Here is a 17,620-nt window from a genome sequence, read left to right as displayed (position 1 = left end):
GAGGAACAGGAATCTGGATGCAATCGCCAAGCAGTTAAAAAAAATCAGACAGCTACAAGGAGCAACACTTTCCTAAGCAAGCATTAACAGAATTGGTGAGTGACAAACAAATTTGTTAAAGTAACATGGAAGGCATTGTTTTATAGCTGGTGTTGCAGTTGATTTGGAAGGTGGAGTTGGTTTTTAATTTGTAATTTTGATTGCTTTGCAGACATATCTGTCTCCTAAAAGCTCTGTGGTGAAAGGTAAGAGCAGGGTTAATATGAGTGATTCATGAAAAGTGTTGCAGTTACTGATAAGTAGCCAACTGGCATGTCTTGACTAATGGCACTAACTTTCAGCACCATGGACAGCTTCATTCTAGATGGCATTACAATATTCATTGTTCAGCTGTTTAGTGGAGTTGGATCATAGAGTTGTTGTAGGTCTTGATTTTTTTTGTCCAGTGGAGCCTGTTGCATTGATTAAATGGCACTGATTACATAGTTTCTGTGTGCGTGCATGCATTCATGCTTGTTGCAACCACTAGCATAAATATATATTCACGCCTGTGCTTGCAACATTCTCAAATTCATGCACGGTAAATAACAATCATGCCTTATGTAAAAACTCTCTCATTTCAATTGTGGTAATGGGATGTGTCTTGTCATGGCAGCTACCATTTCAGTCCAACATAAGAAACAAAACAGGTTTGTTATTGCTGTAGAAACCCTGGATGTTATACCAAAGACTGCCACAGTCTTTGGTGTAGAACCAGAAGTTGCTGGTGGGAATAAACAACTCGTATGGTCTGGTAAAGCCAGCACCACCCAGGAAGAGCTAGAATGCACCGTTTAGGAGAGGGATGTCCAGGTTGATTCACTTAGCCTGCTGCAATGAGTAAAAGAAAATTACTATCTACTCCTAGTTGCATGTTCAGAGCCTATAATGCAGAACTTAATCCCCATACCCCACAGAGATGTGGCCCCACTAGACATTTCCAAGTCCAGTAGAGATGAGCTGTTAAGTTCCACTGCTTAATCCAACAAAAACTACCCTTTATAAGTTGCATTTACTAAACAGTGGGGGTGTCGAAAGATACCCATTTTTAATCACGATTAATCTCATGATTTCTGTAGTTAGTTATGATTAATCGCACCCTATTTGTAGCATTTAAAAAATCCTTGTCCACTGAGCTGTCTTTGAGTTTTAAAGGGAAATGAGACATTTAGGAGCAGTGATGGACTTATTTTGTATCACCATGGCTGCAGACAGACGCTGACCTGCCTTAACTGAATATTTTGGAACACAACAATTACATTTAATTGTGATTGATCACAATAAAAAAAGAATTCAAGCACTTATTATGATTGTAGTTTATCTGCTTTGGACTGTGAGTTTTAAAAAAAGCTTTGTGAGCAGCTTGCCACAATCCCAGTGGGATTTGTGGTCCACATCTTACGATCCGCCTTCAGCCATCAGTGCTTTCTTGTTTCCATTTCTTATCAGAATTTTTAAAAGGAAACAAGCTCACAAAATGTTGACGCATCAAGTATCTCCTGGACACATTACCACACACGCCTTTTCAAAAACGCCCTACAATGACGAAGCTTCACCAGTTAATCTTAAAACCTAGACTATGAATGAGCAATACATGAGCCCATGTTTTGGATTGTTTTGGCTTCACTGTTGTACAAAAGAGGGAACTGGAGATGCGTCATCCATCTATATATACATTTGTTTTCCTGTGCTGTGCATTTTCTTACATTTTCTGCTGGCTAGTATAAGAGGAGAATATTTATTTGAGCATTTAATGTGTCCTAAAGTTTTATTAGCCCTTGATGAAGCTCTGCAGTTTTAGCTGATGGAATAAAGGCTGTTTAAAATGCACAGACACTCACAGTTTACCTAAATGACCATATGACGATCTAAAGCTGATCTAGAGGAGTTCACTTTAAAGTTTCCTCCTTTGTTTCATCTCCATCTTACTTCTCCTTACTCCTCCAACCCCTCTTACCTGCATGTACCTCACTGTACTTCTAATTACTGGCTTAAGACATCCCCATCTGTTCATTCCTTCTCTTTATGCTCTCAATTTTGTTTCCTTTACTTCCTTTCTATCCATGTAAACCCATCTGTTTCTGTCTTCCTACTTTTTCTCCTCCTTTCTCTCCCTTTAGTTTCACCTTTCTCGTCTTGTACAGAATCAATTCTCTTCCTCTCTTCACAGAGATAAGACGATCTTCCTCTTCCTGGTTTTGGAGGCCCCATCTGTCTCTTCTCCTTATCCTTTATGTATCTCGTTTTCTCACATTTTATCTTTCTTTTCTCCCCTTGTTCTCTTTTCCTATCTCTTTGCATCCCCTCTGTTATCTCCTCCTTACCCTTCCTCTTCCTCCTTTCTACCTCACCTCCCTTGAACCTCCCCCTTCTTCTTCTCTCCCTCTAGCATGCTTCCTTCACATCAGTTATCTTCCTCCTGTAGCCCGTACGCCCGTTTCAGACAGGTTTCACATGGCATGGCCAGCTAGCTGCAGGCTAACTGAGGCTAACTGTTTTACCTCGAGGCACTCAGAGCTGGATTACGCTTTCTCTTTCTCACACACAAACATACAGGGTATTGTCATAGCCATGTCACTCAGTGTCCGTCAGTGTCCTGCTCTCAGCGTGGACGGTCGGCAGGGATACTAGTCTATCCTGACATGTCACACAACACTGCAGAAGTCGACACCTGCAGCAACATTCAAATGATGCCATCATGACACACAACACACATTCATTTCTGCAGCAGGGACGCCAGCCAAGCTTCAAATGTCCAGTGAGATGGAGATTTTAGAGCTGATTTAGTGAACCAAACACAAACAGAAGTCCATGGATCACTGCCGATTTTATATGTAGAAGATATTTTGTGATCTCTCTCCCTTTAAAACACCAGAGAAAGGTGGAAACAAGTGAGCAACGAGGGCAACATTAGGGTACATTTACATAGTTTAGACCCCCTGCAGCACTCTTCCCTCTCTCCTGCTAACCTTCCCATTAGCAGCATCATTCTGTACCAAGCCCACTTGCACATGTGCACAATCCAAAGGTGGTATGCATGTAGCTAGTTTGCAAATCCACCAAGAAGAAGAAAGAAGACCTGAGCAATATTTCGTATTTATCATTTTTTTTGTATTTATATATCTACTGTGCTGCTCAGAGGGTAAAACTAGCCTGTGCTGCATGGATACGAAGGCTTTTGAAGTGACAGAGATATTCAGAGCCACCTCACACCATCACACTGCCTCCACCAAAAGATGTCACTTTATTGGTGCACCTATCAGCACAGCGTTCTCCAGGTCTTCTCCACACTTTGATCCTACACTATAAGACCAAACAGCTGAAGGTTGTTAAAAAAAAGAACCTGTGTTAACTTAAACATCTTAAATAGCTATTTCAGCTCTGTTTTCTGAGTTGATTGAACACATTTTTAATTTTAAGTAAACAGTACTCAATCATCAAGGGTTTTTGTCATTGTTCCCATGAGTGCCTTTTGAGCATTAGGCACTTTCACACCATGAGTGAAGTTACTGACTTAGTTAGATAAGTCTTGCCTGTAGAGGGCAACTGAATTATACAGATGCTATACTAAATGTGTTAGAAGAGGACTTCCTGGTTCAGTGTGAACTTATCTCTTATTGTAGCTTGTAGTCCCTTACCACCTATGGTGGCACTATGCTCAAGATTAAAGTATTTGAAAGAAAAAAGAAAAATTGCAGTGATAGAAGACCATGAAAAGTACTTAAAAAGTCTGGTTTTGATTTGGATGTAAACAGAATTATTAAGTATAGGACTGTTTCCATAGTGCAGTGTGACTTATAAAAGTCTAGTTAATCCCACATAAATGATAATTTGCATAATGATTGACATGATGATAACTCAAAAAAATCTATTATCACTACTTTAAAACTTTGACATAATCAGTGTTAACAAATATTTTGAGGATGTTTAACTTGTTCGCTTTCACAGCATATGTGCAACTGCCGTAGGTAGAATCTGGACTCATCTCTGAACATAACGTTCCTCCACATGTTCAGGTTCCAGAGCATTTGTTGCCATCACCAATGCAAATGGGCCTGAAAGTGAAGGGCAGTCCTGGCAGGCCTGCAGCCCTGAGACCAGAGATTTGCTGCTCAGTCTGTACAGTTTTGATGAAACCCTAACCCTGAAGACATTAGAGGAAACTGATTCCTTAAAAAATTTAAGTAACTGAATAAAACAGCACAGAATAAATGGTATTTGTTTAGGAGCAGAGACTTAGCCATGTTCAGTTATAGCAACTCCATTTTACTTGACATTTAAGTTGGGTTAAACTACACTGTGAAAACTTTACAATTCTGTTTAAATCCCAGTCAAGTTTAAGGACATTTTGTTAAGATACATTCTCCATTTACTGCAATTTTCCCTTATTTCTGTCACTTTAATCCCAAACATTTATAGGACTCAAGGTTGTATAAATCAAGTTAAACAACAGGTGACATTAACTGAAACAGGAAGTCCTCTTACATCATGTTCAATATGCCACCCTAACTGAGTCAGTAACTTCACTCATGGTGCAAAAGTCTAAAATGCTCAAAGACATTCTGGGAAAACTCTGCAGATCAGGGGGTGACTGTTAAATCATTTGAGTACAATGACAAGAAATACTAAATGTAACTGAGTACCATTCACTTCAAACTAATAATGTTTTTTATTAACTCACAAAATTGATTTTTAAGTGAACATAACTCATTTTTAACAACCTTCAGCTGTTCAGTCTTACACTGCACTACGAACAGTTTATGTCAAACCTTCTCATGTGCTTGTTGGGAATATAGAGCATGATTTAATGCACTAGTTTGTTGTGTCTAGATCATCTTGTTGCCTTGATATCTAAACTTGATATCAAATTTGTAGTATGGTGAAAATTCTAATTTTATTCACATTACAGAAATTAAGAGTGTTTTTACCATTAAGCATGATTGTTTTGTACCATGCCTGAGCATGATTGCTGAGCTCACCTGGGTACAGACAGAACCAATACAGTAGGTGGTGATATGCATGTATAATCCTGCAGAGAAGAAGAAAAGTCGGCCATCCCAACCTCTCAGATTAACATTTGTTAATGTTCCATACAAACAATGGAGTCCCTCCTTCTGCTGTGGATGTTTTAATATATTTTTAGACCCTCAGTAAGGACTTTCTTGTTACTTTCCCCTCTACCATGAATTTTAGAGAATTAAACAGGCCCTCACTGAACAGAAACAACAGTTTTTGAAGGGATGGAAATGCTTACAAATGTACTTGCCGATGAGTAACTGAGACGTGGTTGGTTCACATCTCCTGGGAACACATGAATCATGAACAAGATGGCCTCAAGACTGCAAAACTTGCACACATTTTACCTTTAAATGGTGTTGTCCTAAAATCATGCCCTGATAAAACCACATCTCAAACATCCTGACTTCGTCTTATTTAAACCTGGATCCTCCTGGGTTCTTTGGGGTCACTCTGCAGAATCTTGTCCACCATAAACCAAACTCTTTAGATTTTTTCACACGAGCGTCTCCCATCAGCCCCAGGATATGTCCCTCCTCCAGCCTGGAGCCAAATGTGAGCTTTGGTTCAATATTTACACGTGTGAACAGTGAGAGAGTTTCCAGATAAATATCCCCGAGCTCCCCGTCTTTGCCGAGCTTCACACGAGCTTTGAGCTAAAGAAGACAAGTGTGAAAGCTTTTGTTGTGTCAGGGAGGACGGGGCCAAAACATCACTGTCTCTTTATTTTCCTGTCACTCATCCAACATGGACGCTCGTCACTTCTAACCTTCAATAACCACGACGGCATCAGGAGGAGACTGCTGACGCTTCTGAGCTCTTAGAAAATGTAAACAGAACAAAGATGGCTTCATCATGTTCCCGTCTCATCACCGAGACAGAAACCAAATAAACAGCAGATTGAGTCTTTAGTTGAGCAAATATTTTTTTCAAAGAGTTGGAGGCAGAACATGAGAGAAGCTGGAGACTGAACAATGAAGATTTTTGGACAAATTTGTGCTTATCTGATCATTTAGGAAGAGAAGAGTGAAGTAAACAAGGCTTCAGGCTGTTAGATTAGTTAACTAGTATGATGGTCAGCTGTCAATAACAGTCGTGTGATCGTCACAGGTGATTCAAAGGTGATGTGAGTTCTAAATTGACCTGACACACAAGAAAGGTAACACCCCATAGACAGTGATGGGAAAGGGTGGAAACTTTCAAAAGAAAAAATCACTTGGAGGGTGATTGGACAATCACTGTATCTGTCACATTCATTATGGGCCAGTCAGAGCAACAAACACGCAGCCACCGTGAGTAAACTACATAATGAACAACTACTTCCTGTCATTTACAAACTTGCAGACAACAGCAAAGCTGAAAACAAAGCTGAAAGCTCCACATTCACAGGAAAAATTCCATCTTTTATAAAGCAAAAACAACGGGAAGAAGTTTCATTTTGGGACTCATCAAGCACTACATTGTGATCTGAATTAAAATGCAAACACGATTCCAACTTAACAGACATTTGATTTTTAGTTTTTCAGTCAAACTTTTCAAATTAAAGGGAAAATACTTAAGGAGGTTGTTCTTCTATATTAAACAAGTCACAGGTTTAATAAAAATGGGGGAAAAGAAAGTTTTCTCGGCAGATGAAAGCATGAAATATTGGAGTATCTTAGTAAAGGTACTGGATGTTTCAGGAAAAATAAAATGAGATCATTATGCTGTGAAAATATCTGTGTGTGATAAAGAGCACAGACGGGTTCATTCAGATATGATGGAAAGTTTCTGGTAGGTAAATTCATCTTATTAAGAGAGCAGCTGATGAGCAACCAGGTATTTGAAGCTACTGGTGCCTCTGGAGTCCCAAGAACCTCAAGGTGTAGGAACCTCCACTGGCTTGCTGATGTGTGGCACACTTAACTTATGCCCACAAAGAGAAACCACTGCAGTGGGCTTAGAAATAGATGAAGACCAATTTTCAAACCGTTTTATTCAATGACGAATGCCGTGCTACACTGGATGTTCTGGATGGTTGGTGGATAGCCACCATGTCCCAACAAGGCTGCAACGTCACCAAGGAGGGGGTGGAGTGATGTTTTGAGCTGGAATCAGAGGAAGTGAGTTGGTAGGCCGCTTTAAGGTGCCTAAACTAAATATGTGCCATTTCCTGCCATGGTATCAAAAGATGAACGATGCCTTCTAGAGTAAAATCATTTACATGCAAGACAATGCATCATCCCATGCTGCAAAGCATCCACTGAGGACTTGGCTGCTATGGGCATAAAGGGAGAAAAAATCCAGGTGTGGTCACCATTATCCCCTGACTTCAACCCTACTGAGATCCTGCAGAGCATCCTGAAAAGAAGCTCTGTGCCATTGTCAACACTGGTAATTTTGTATTAATTATGTCAAACAAAATCCAGATTACACTGTAATTGTTGAGGAATAAAAAAATCCTTTTGACTGCTAGTTACATAGACTAGGAAACATGAACAAAAACAGTATATGCATAATAATTGGAACAATGTAGATAGCATGCTGATTGACACAAGCAGCAGACCAGAATCAGCCTTTAAAATCCCAACTTTTATGGAGCAGACATCCTTAAGCCCACCTCCTGGATCAATACTAATATGCAAGTTTGGCCTCCAGTTTAAGGAAAAAACCGCCAAACAAGAAGATCTTCAAACGAAGTGATAATATCAATCACCTTCAATTACAAGTGCACCACAGTTCGGGCGTCTTCACACAAAACCTCAGCCAGTTCCATCCTTAGACTGAAGGTGTATTCATCTCAAACTTCCACATCCACCGCCTCGCTTTCCCAGCTTTGACTTTCAATAAAGAGAGTGTTCACTCACCCTGCGTCGCTGCTGTTCCCACAGATTAAGGCATCCTTGGCACCCTCTACTTTGTAGAAATTTTCTGAAAAGAAACAAAACATTTGACTTTAGGTTCACATCTTAAAGTATACACTCAGCTCCCTTTAACACACCCCGGATCTCAGGATTCAGTTGACATCACTGGTCTTTCTTGCAGCAATCTGTAAATTTGCCAGTGTTTTCCCAGAAAGGGTTACACCAAGCTAATTTAGGAGAGTTTGACCTCTGTGAGCTCTGACATGGATAGATATCTGTTGGCCTTTCATTAAAATGTTTTTGCATATCACATCCTAACCTAAATGGTGGTCAAAGTTTGGCCATTTCTGTTTGAATACAACTTTTTGCTCCACTGGCTGAAATTTAACACAACTACAGCCATGTGAAGCTGAAATGGGACATGTTTAACACAAAAAAGTGTACAGGTTTACAGGTTGAAATGACAGGATTCCCTGTCAGTGAGCAATGATGGAGAACAGGCGTTAAGGCACTGAATGTTACGGCTTCTTTAGATTTAAATAACCAAGGCTAAAACATAACAATATTCAGGCATGTGACCATCACACCAACAGGAACTATAATGCCATTCAAATCCATGTACTTTAATATGGAGGTACCCCGCTTTTGCAGTTGTAACGGCCTCCACTCTTCTTAGAAGGATTTCCACAAGATTTTGGAGTGTTTCTGTGGGAGTTTGTGCCCAATCATTCTGTAGAGCATTTATGAGGTCAGGCACTGATGTTGGACCAGAAGGCCTGGCTCACAATCTCTGTTCCAGTTCATCCCAAAGGTGCTGGATGGGCTTGAGGTCAGGGCTCTATGTGGGCCAGTCAAGTTCTTCATACCAAACTCATCAAACCATGTCTTCATAGTCCTTCTTTGTGGGGCACAGGCATGCTGGAATAGAAAAGGGCTTTCCCCAAACTGTTGCCAAACATTTGGAATCATAGCATTGTCCAAAATGTCTTGGTATGCTGAAGCATTAGGATTGGCCTTCACTGGAGAAAAGGGTCGAACCCAAGCCCTGAAAAACAGCCCCATACCATTATCCCTCCTCCACAGAACCCGTTTCCACTGCTCCAGTGTGGGTGTGCTTTACACCACTGCATCCAATGCTTGCCATTGGACTTTGTGCTGTGAGGGGTGCATGAAGCTGCTCGGCCATGGAAACCCATTCATGAATCTCCCACTGCACAGTTTGAGTGTTTACATTAATGACAGTGGAAGTTCAGAACTCTTCAGACCCTGCTCCGTGATTTTACATGGTCTTCTTACTCATGGCGGAGTTGCTGTTGTTTCTAAACTCTGCCACTTTCTAATAATATCACAGCTGACTGTGGAAAAACCAACAGGAATGAAATTACACCAACCGTCTTATTGTGAAAGTTGGCATTCAATAATTTACTTAATCCAGGCTGTATTGATGAAAATCTTCATTTAATAATGTAAATGATAGAAAATAAACTAAAAAAAAAAAAAAAAAAAAAAATAGGCCGGCTAAACAAACAACAATGGGACGTTGGGAAAGGCCAACCCAATGGTGTGCTATAGGACCCCCCCACACACACACATACACACACACACATCTCCTGTTAAAACTGCCAGACCAAAACTAACAAATAAAAATGAAAACACTAGAAATAGGAGTACCAGCAAACTGCAGCCCATAATAATAATAAAAAAAAAACAAGCAGTCTGGATTTCTTTATACAGACCTCAAAAGTGTAAAAAATAATATCCAGTGAAAGTTTGAGGACTTTAAAGTTCAATAACTTTGCTTTTACACCGGGTTTACCTTTATTTCTATCGGTCTGCGTCTTTGTGTAACTGCAGGATCAATAAACTCCTCAAACTGGTCTTGTTAGACACCATCTGAGCATAAAACCAACCCATTAGAAGAACCGCTGTTTGTAGAGCGTTTAACACTGAATCCGACCACAAACCACTTACAAGCACATTAACACGACTCAATATCATCATGGAGTACTTTGGGTGTCTCTCCACCCATAACACACAGGGGTATAAAAGCTTTTTAATGCATGTCTGCAGGAAGACAACAAGTGCTTTATACCTTTGGTTGTGGTTCTCAGGATGTGGTGGTTTCTTTGGGAAGAGGGAGGGTAAAGGAATTTAACCAGCCAGGCTTCAAAGAGTCTCCCATCACAATAAGAGATGAGCGTTTAGGGAGTTTTCACACGAGACATGATTGATTCATTTGCTTTAATTGTCTGATATAAACTTTATTTGTGTAAAGTATCAGAACAATTCTCAAAAAGTTGGGACATTAAGTAAAATGTCGATGAAATCAGAATGCAGTGATTTGCAAATAATTTTCAACCTATCTTGAACTGAATACAACACAAATAAAATATATTTAATGCTAAAACTTATAAACTTTGGTGTTTTTTTAAATTACACTCACATCCTGAATTTGGCACCTGTAACATGTTCCAAAAAAGTTGGAACAGGAGCAAGAATAGTTGTGGAATGCTCCAAAATCACCTGGATCATTCCACAGGTAAGTAGGTGAATTGGTAATCACAATCATGGTGCAAGGCTGAAGCAGGAGTTTCCTGCACTTCAGCCCCTCCAAAGGAGAACGTTACACCTTCCAGCACATTGCCATTGCTCGATGATACAAAACCACATTCTGTAGTGTTACAACAGCATGGCTTCACAGTGAAAGAGGGCTGGACCTTAAAGGGCCTGTGTGTAGTATGCAGATATGACCCATTCCTGTCAGTTCTTGTTGACAGTAGGGGGCGCTATGACGATGTTTGCATGTGAGCGTGTTCAGTGTGATACCGTTGTCTTGCAAGAAAGAGCAGAAGACCAAAGAATATTATTAACTTAAGCTGTAAAAGGTCAAAGTCATTCAGCACCATCAAAAAGGCCTTATTTTGAAATTAAGATGAAGCTGGTGGACTTCCTGTTGGGATTAGGGTATGACTCCAGGGGGCGTTTTTGTAGGTCTTATGATGACCCATATGCAGACCAAAAATCATAAGCCTAGGCTGGATGGTATGCAGGGGCTGAATATATAGAGGGAAATCCTTTAAAAATTTAGAGGCAGAAACACTCAATATCCAGAAGGGGGTGCTGTGACAAAGTAAGGATATTGATATATTAATGTGTTCAGGATCATTGTGTGATCATCATCCCTGTAATGTCTGGTGATGACTGACATTAGCATGAAAAAATTTTAAGGTATTATTGGTGTATTTTCACTGCAAGAACGTTACAAAAAGTACTGAAAGTTTGGGCTCCGGTCATGGCCACGCCCTATGGTGAAAACCCACAGTTAGCACAACCTTAGATCTCCAGGTTTACTAGTGTGAGCAGAAAAATTCTGGAGTCAATCAGATAAAACCCCTCAGACTAGTTGGTTAAAATCTGAAACTTGTTAATCGCCCAAAAACACCAAAAATTTGACATTTAGTTGTTTGTAGTGTGCTTCCTGTACATTTTAAAGGATGGCTCACAGATGGGGGTTTTTTTTGTTTGTTTGATTGTTTTTGTCTAACTGTGATATATATGTGTAATGACTTTCATGCATGTAGCTCTTATCCAGTCCCCTATGTCACGTTTGGGGCCCCTTTGGCCACTTTTACAATTCCACCAAAATATAAACATTTCCATAGGGGGGCAATTTTCTGAAAGTCTGGTGAGTTTTTGAGCTTGTTAAAGCCCCCAAATAAGCGATTATTCTGACAGAAAATGACGCATACAGATACAATAGGGTTCTCGCCAGCCCTAGGTCGATGCTGGGGCCCTAATAATGTAACAATAGAGTCCCCATATGCTTTCAGAGTGTTGTTAGTGAAAAGGTGGTGGAATACAGTGGTGAACACGCTTCTATCCCAGCTTTCATCAAATTCAGAATGAGTTTGTATTTCCAAAGAATAACAATAAAGTTTATTAGTTTGAACAGAAAATATATTGTTTTTCTGCTGTATTTAGTTGATTATAGTTTGAAAGTATTTGGAAATCACTGCATTCTGTTTTTACTCACATTTACACAACATCCCCACCACTATGTGACCAGCTTTCTAGGTCAAATGTACCCAGGTTCAGGTCCATGTCCCTACTTTAAAACCACCCTAAAAACACAGTGTAACTGTGAAAAAAACCTCCTTCTTTTCATGACTTGTAGCATCAGCAGTGAGGTTTTACTGCTTTGTTTGTGAGGAGCTGTCAGTCTGTGAGTCAACCTTACATAACGGAGACGTGAACCTGACAGATATCAGAAGAAACTTCCTCCACAGACATGCTGACCTTAAATTCTAGCTTGACATTTTCATCCATTCGCCTGATGGGAACAAACTCACAGGAACTAATCTTTTATTCAACACGCGATTCAGAGCACATGTATTTAACTGCAGCCATTATGACAGATTACACAGAGTGCCGATAGAAGAATATTAACATGGGCGTCCAGCTCTTACCGCACTAAATGCACTCTGGGAGAAAAAAGATGCTGCTGCTCCCTGAGAAACAAACTTTTTCAGCTGGTTGCAGGAAAAACAAAGCAGAGAAAAACCAAAGCCTTCTTCTTCTTCTTTGCTTTATTATGGCTGCACATGTGCAACGTTTCCCCCTTTTGACAAACAAAACGGCTTCTCTGGTGCTTCTGTCTGGCTCTGACCATGTCTGACCGCCGCTGCACCAAAGGCACTTAAGCCTTTTTAGGAGCGTAGCCATTCATTTGTTATCGAGTGCATCGGGGAGGCTGCATCCCCGCTCGCCAAACAAAAACTTCAGAAGTCTGGAGTGCTTTTGTTCACGGGCTCAAAGTAACCGAAAGGCTGTTAGGCAGCTCTGGGATTAGTCACCGAAGCATTTTTCTCCCCACACAAAGCACATAGGAACAGTGGAGTTGTTACCTGAAACTTCAGGTGTCCAAAACTCCCCTTAAATGCATGCATATTAGCCCAGAGACTGACATTTAATAAAGGGTTTTTCAGAGCGACCCCCGTCTGAGAAGATTGTTACAGAGCTGCAGAAACCTGGAAAATTGTCTCCATGGGATGTCGAGAGAGTGGGCTTAATTTCATTTCTTTTCAAACTAGAGAGCAGCAAATTACTGTGACAAGCCTGAATACATCTCAACCTCCCCATCGAGCATTTTTACCTGAGAGAAAATTCATTTACATGATGGAAATCTGCAGGAACATGACGGAGAATTATAGGTCAGAGTGAAGTGTGATGAGGCACGCTGAAGAGGGATTTGGTATTTTTAAACCAGGACAATAATTTTTACATATTTCACAGTCTTAATCACTAATAGATACACAAATGTCTCTGTAGACTGTTAAAGCATTATTCACAAGGGATAAGGCGACCTCTGATCACTTGTACCAATCATGGAGGGTCTTCATTTTTAATCCCACATTAATGAACCATGTCTGTAATTTGTAAACTAAAATTCCAGGGCAAATTACCATCCATATCCTGTGCACATTCTCATCTGTTAATTGGGTTTTTAATCAATATTGTTATCTTTTTTTTATGGTTCGTGCAACTTTTTCTGCATCTCTTTACTGTCAAAAACAATAACCAAGGCTTTGGAGGTCATTGTATATCAATAATATAAACCAATGACTAGTTTACTTTCTTTACTCCCTTGAAACTCTACCAACCAGATGCATTTGTGCACCTCTACTCTCTTCATACATGCAGTGTTTCTGCTCTGCTTCCTACAGCCTAACAGTTATATTTAGCCAGACATTTCAAACATGTCACACTTTGACATGTGTCACTCAATAATCAGTGATTGTTCAGATCAGCTGTTGGAGCCTAGTTTGGGTTGCTGCTGATGCATATTGGGACAATTCAAAATGAATAAAATGCATCAGAAAACAGTCCCAACAATGACTTTAGACGCCATTATTAAGCTTGAAACATTAAACTTATTTCATATAACAGGAGTGACAATACAATGCTCATCTTTCTCTCGATGCAATTTCAGTATGAGACTGGAGAGCAAGGCTGTGGCAAACTCAGAATGTCTGAGGTGCAGGCTAGAGTAGGAGAGGGAACTTTGTTTTGTTTTGCCCACCCTTAAAAGCACTTTTCAGTTTTTCCTACTAAGCGGGCACCACAGAGGGCACTATGTTAAAATTGGCCATCTTAGAGGGCAAAATAGCAGGCACTTTTTACAGTTTTGCTAACTTACAGGGCACTTAAAAGGGTCCCTTGTCAAATTTGGCCACCTGGAAAGTAGTTTCTTTGTATAGAATTTAAAAACAAGAATGCATAGTGTCAATTATTGCTGCTGTCATACAGCATGTCCATATTTTCAGTCAGAAATGTCAGAAATTGCAATGTATTACAAACTTTGTTCAGAGGCCATAATAATGAACTAAAACTACTGAAGTAACTAAAACTAAAATGTTAAAATCATTTTAATTCACTGAATCAAAATGAAACTGTATTGTGTGATTCAGAAACAAATGAACTGAATTAAAATTAGAGACAAAGTCTTTGTGTCTTTGTCTTTGACAGCAGCAGACTGGATGATACATCCTTTGTGATTTTTCTAAGGCACATTTTGGATGAACTCTTTCCTGGCCAAACTTAGAAATTGGGGCTTTTCTTAAACAAATTTCTTTGGAAGAAAAAGAGATACTGGTATACTGGTTTCTGCCAGACCTGTCTCTAACACATTATGGTGCCATCTTAAGAAGTTCAAGAACAGATGAGAAATGAAGCCCATGACATCTTTCAGTCCAAAAGGGTTACAAAGACGTTTCTAAGGCTTTGGAACTCCAGCGAACCACAGTGAGAGCCATTATCCACAAATGGAAAAACTATGAACAGTGTTGAACCTTCCAGGAGTGGCCAGTCAACCAAAATGACTCCAAGAGTGCATGATTCATCCAGGAGGTCCCATAAGAACCCAAAACAACATCCGAAGACCTGCAGGCCTCACCTGACTCAGTTAAGGTCAGAGTTCATAATCCTACATTGAGAAAGAGACTGGGCAAAATGGCATCATGGGAAAACACCACTGCTGACACTGCTGTTATTTTAGTCTAAAATCAAAATTTGTTTGAAGATCTGAAACATTTAATGGTGAGAAAAAATGCAAATCCAACTCTTTTCCCTAAGCTGTGCAGAGTAAAATGGCCTGGTTGGTCAAGACTTCACGCAATGATAATTTAAGGTCTTGACTTGTACTCAAACATGAAACTTGAATGAATAAGATGAGGAGTGACTGTTCAAATATACCTTTAGAAATGTAGGATTGTATGACTTTTTCTGGCTGAAAAAATTTAAACTAAAATGAAGCATTTTCATTTTAAAAAAAAAACAAACTTTGCACAGCACCAAAAACTGATGTCAGGAGTATTTCCCTAATTATCAGAGGTCACAGGTAATATTAATCCCTTAGAAATAATGCCTTAAATAGTACTTTTTTTTTCATTTATTTTTTGGCCTTTTCATGCCTTTATTAGAGAGAGGACAGTGGATAGAGTCGGAAACAGGGAGGAGAGCGGGGAGAGACATGCAGGAGATGGTGCCACGGGCTGGATTAGAACCTGGGTCACCTGCGTTTGTGGTGCGCGCCTTGGCCACTCGACTACCGGTGCGCCCCCTAAAGTAGTACTTTAATTCTAAACCAGACTATTTTGAAACATAAATGATGTAATTTTGCACAAACAAGAGTTAAAGATCTACTGCTCTCTTGGTCACTTTGAAACTTTAAACACTTTATTATATTTGAAAAGTAAGTGTTTCAAATTTTGTTATTTCAAAGAATAAAAATATTGACAAAAATGTTTCAAAGGAATAAACTGCTTATAACACACTTGTTTTTTTTTCTCATTTCTTGTTTTATTCTCCCTACCCAATTAACTAAGATTAGTGAGAGAAACCAAACAATTGTTGCAGCACTAGACCAGCAACTCCCATGTTGAATTACTGATTTAATCCATGGTGTTGTTGGCTTTGAAAACAGCCATCTCACAGCTGGTTTTGGTATCATCTTTGGCAAAATGATCAGTCTTTGATATCATACAAAATAAGTTTAAAAAGCAGCCAATTTAAATGAGGTAGACTAACAACTGCCACATTCTGCTGCATTTTTTTTCTCAAGTTTTTTTTATCATGAAGTTAGGGATGAAAGTTTGACCAAAGTGTCTCTCTCCAACAAGATCCTTGAAGTCTTGTCAGACACCTGACTGCTGCCTTTAGCCGGCTCCGAGCAGACAGAATCTCGGCATGATGGGAATTGTTTAGCACGGAGAACATCCAGCATTGATCTCTGAATGAGGGCTGTTTTTTGATCAGCCTGACGGGATGAGCTCCACCGCCCGTCCCGCCCCGGTTCACCCCGGCTCTTCTCAGCTCTCAGGTTTCAGGCTTTTAAAGGTCGATACGGGAGCCTGCAGGGGACATGTGTTTGATGTGATGGATGGCAAAGCAAACTGGAAACGAATAAATAGAAGCAACATTGGCGAAAGAGCGTCTGGTTCCGACAAAGCTTTATCACTGTAAACCGTAAGTTGTCTTTATTTTTGACAGTTTGACCCCGTTAACTCCTGACTTTTGTCTTTGACCAGAGCAGGCGGCCCACTGACCTCCTCATCTTCTTCTTTAGTGCTGCATCATTACTCCTATTATCATTACACGTCTGTTTCTGGATAATGAGGGAGCCTGTTTGTCCTGGAGGTGATTTTTACAGGGGGATTTTTGTCTTTTAAAGGAGCGTGAATCTGCTCCCACTGCTCCTAACTGGACAGAATGATTAAAACATCCAAGTTACTTTTATGTTTTTGAGCTACCAGGTGTTTGTGTTTCTCCTGTTTTTACTTTACTTGTAAGGTAGAATGAATCAAAGTGAGAACAACATCCTGTTTACTCTTTGAATGAAAAGGCAATTGAATCCTGGTAGTTTGTGTTGGTATGTTTAGTTGGATCCATGTACACCATTTAAAGTTGCACAAAATCCTCAACAAAATGAAGGCCTTCTCACACCAGCTGTGTTTTATTTTTGAAATCAATTTGCACGTAATCACTTTTAGCAAAGCTGCAGTCCTTCAGTGCATGCTTTCAAATTTGATGAACAAACTTGCAGCTTTAATTTTTCAGGCTACAGTCGATTTTTCTGAAGTTTCCCTTGTTATGAGAACAAATCTGGCCAATTAAAAAGAGAGGAACAACAGTTTTCCATTACAGCAAGTGGTCCAGGTCCTGGTCCAGATCATCACACTACCACCATGTTTGACTGTTGGTCTGATGTTCTTTAATGAAATGCTGCAGATGGGATGGGTCGCACACCTTCAAAAAGTTCCATTTTTGTCTCATTAGTTCACTGAATTTTTCCCAAAAGCCTTGGGGATCATCAGGATGTTTGTAGTCAAATGTGAGACAAGCCTTTGTGTTGTTTGTTGTCAGCAGTGGTTTTGGCCTTGGAACTCTCCTATGATGCCATTTCTTTTTCTCATTGTTGACTAATGAACTCTGACCTTAAATGAGTCAGTGAAGCCTGCAAGTCTTCAGATGTTGTATTTTATTGAGCCTGTTTAAACATTCCATCCTTGCCTTTAAAGATGTTATCAAAGCCTTCAAAACATTTCATCCTTGACTATTAAGAGGATTTTTTCAAAGTTGATGAAACAATCCATCCTTGCCTTTAAAGATGTTATCAAAGATTTCAAAACATTTCATCCTTGACTTTTAAGGATGTTTTATTCAAG

At 39.8% G+C, this 17,620-nt stretch overlaps 1 protein-coding gene across 1 annotated transcript in view; it reads right to left on the bottom strand.

Moving 5' to 3' along the window:
• The window catches only part of LOC121527710 (sodium channel protein type 4 subunit alpha-like), a 211,113-nt gene that overhangs the window by 154,206 nt on the left and 39,287 nt on the right, over positions 1-17,620 (bottom strand). Inside the window, exon 8 of the mRNA XM_041814736.1 lies at positions 7,902-7,965. Coding sequence (XP_041670670.1) covers positions 7,902-7,965 — 64 coding nt within the window. The remainder of the gene's footprint in view (positions 1-7,901; positions 7,966-17,620) is intronic.

The sequence above is a fragment of the Cheilinus undulatus genome, linkage group 19 (genome assembly GCF_018320785.1).
Source record: "Cheilinus undulatus linkage group 19, ASM1832078v1, whole genome shotgun sequence".
Taxonomy (NCBI): domain Eukaryota; kingdom Metazoa; phylum Chordata; class Actinopteri; order Labriformes; family Labridae; genus Cheilinus; species Cheilinus undulatus.
Note: the sequence above shows the minus strand (reverse complement) of the source record. Positions and strands in the feature narration are given on the sequence as shown.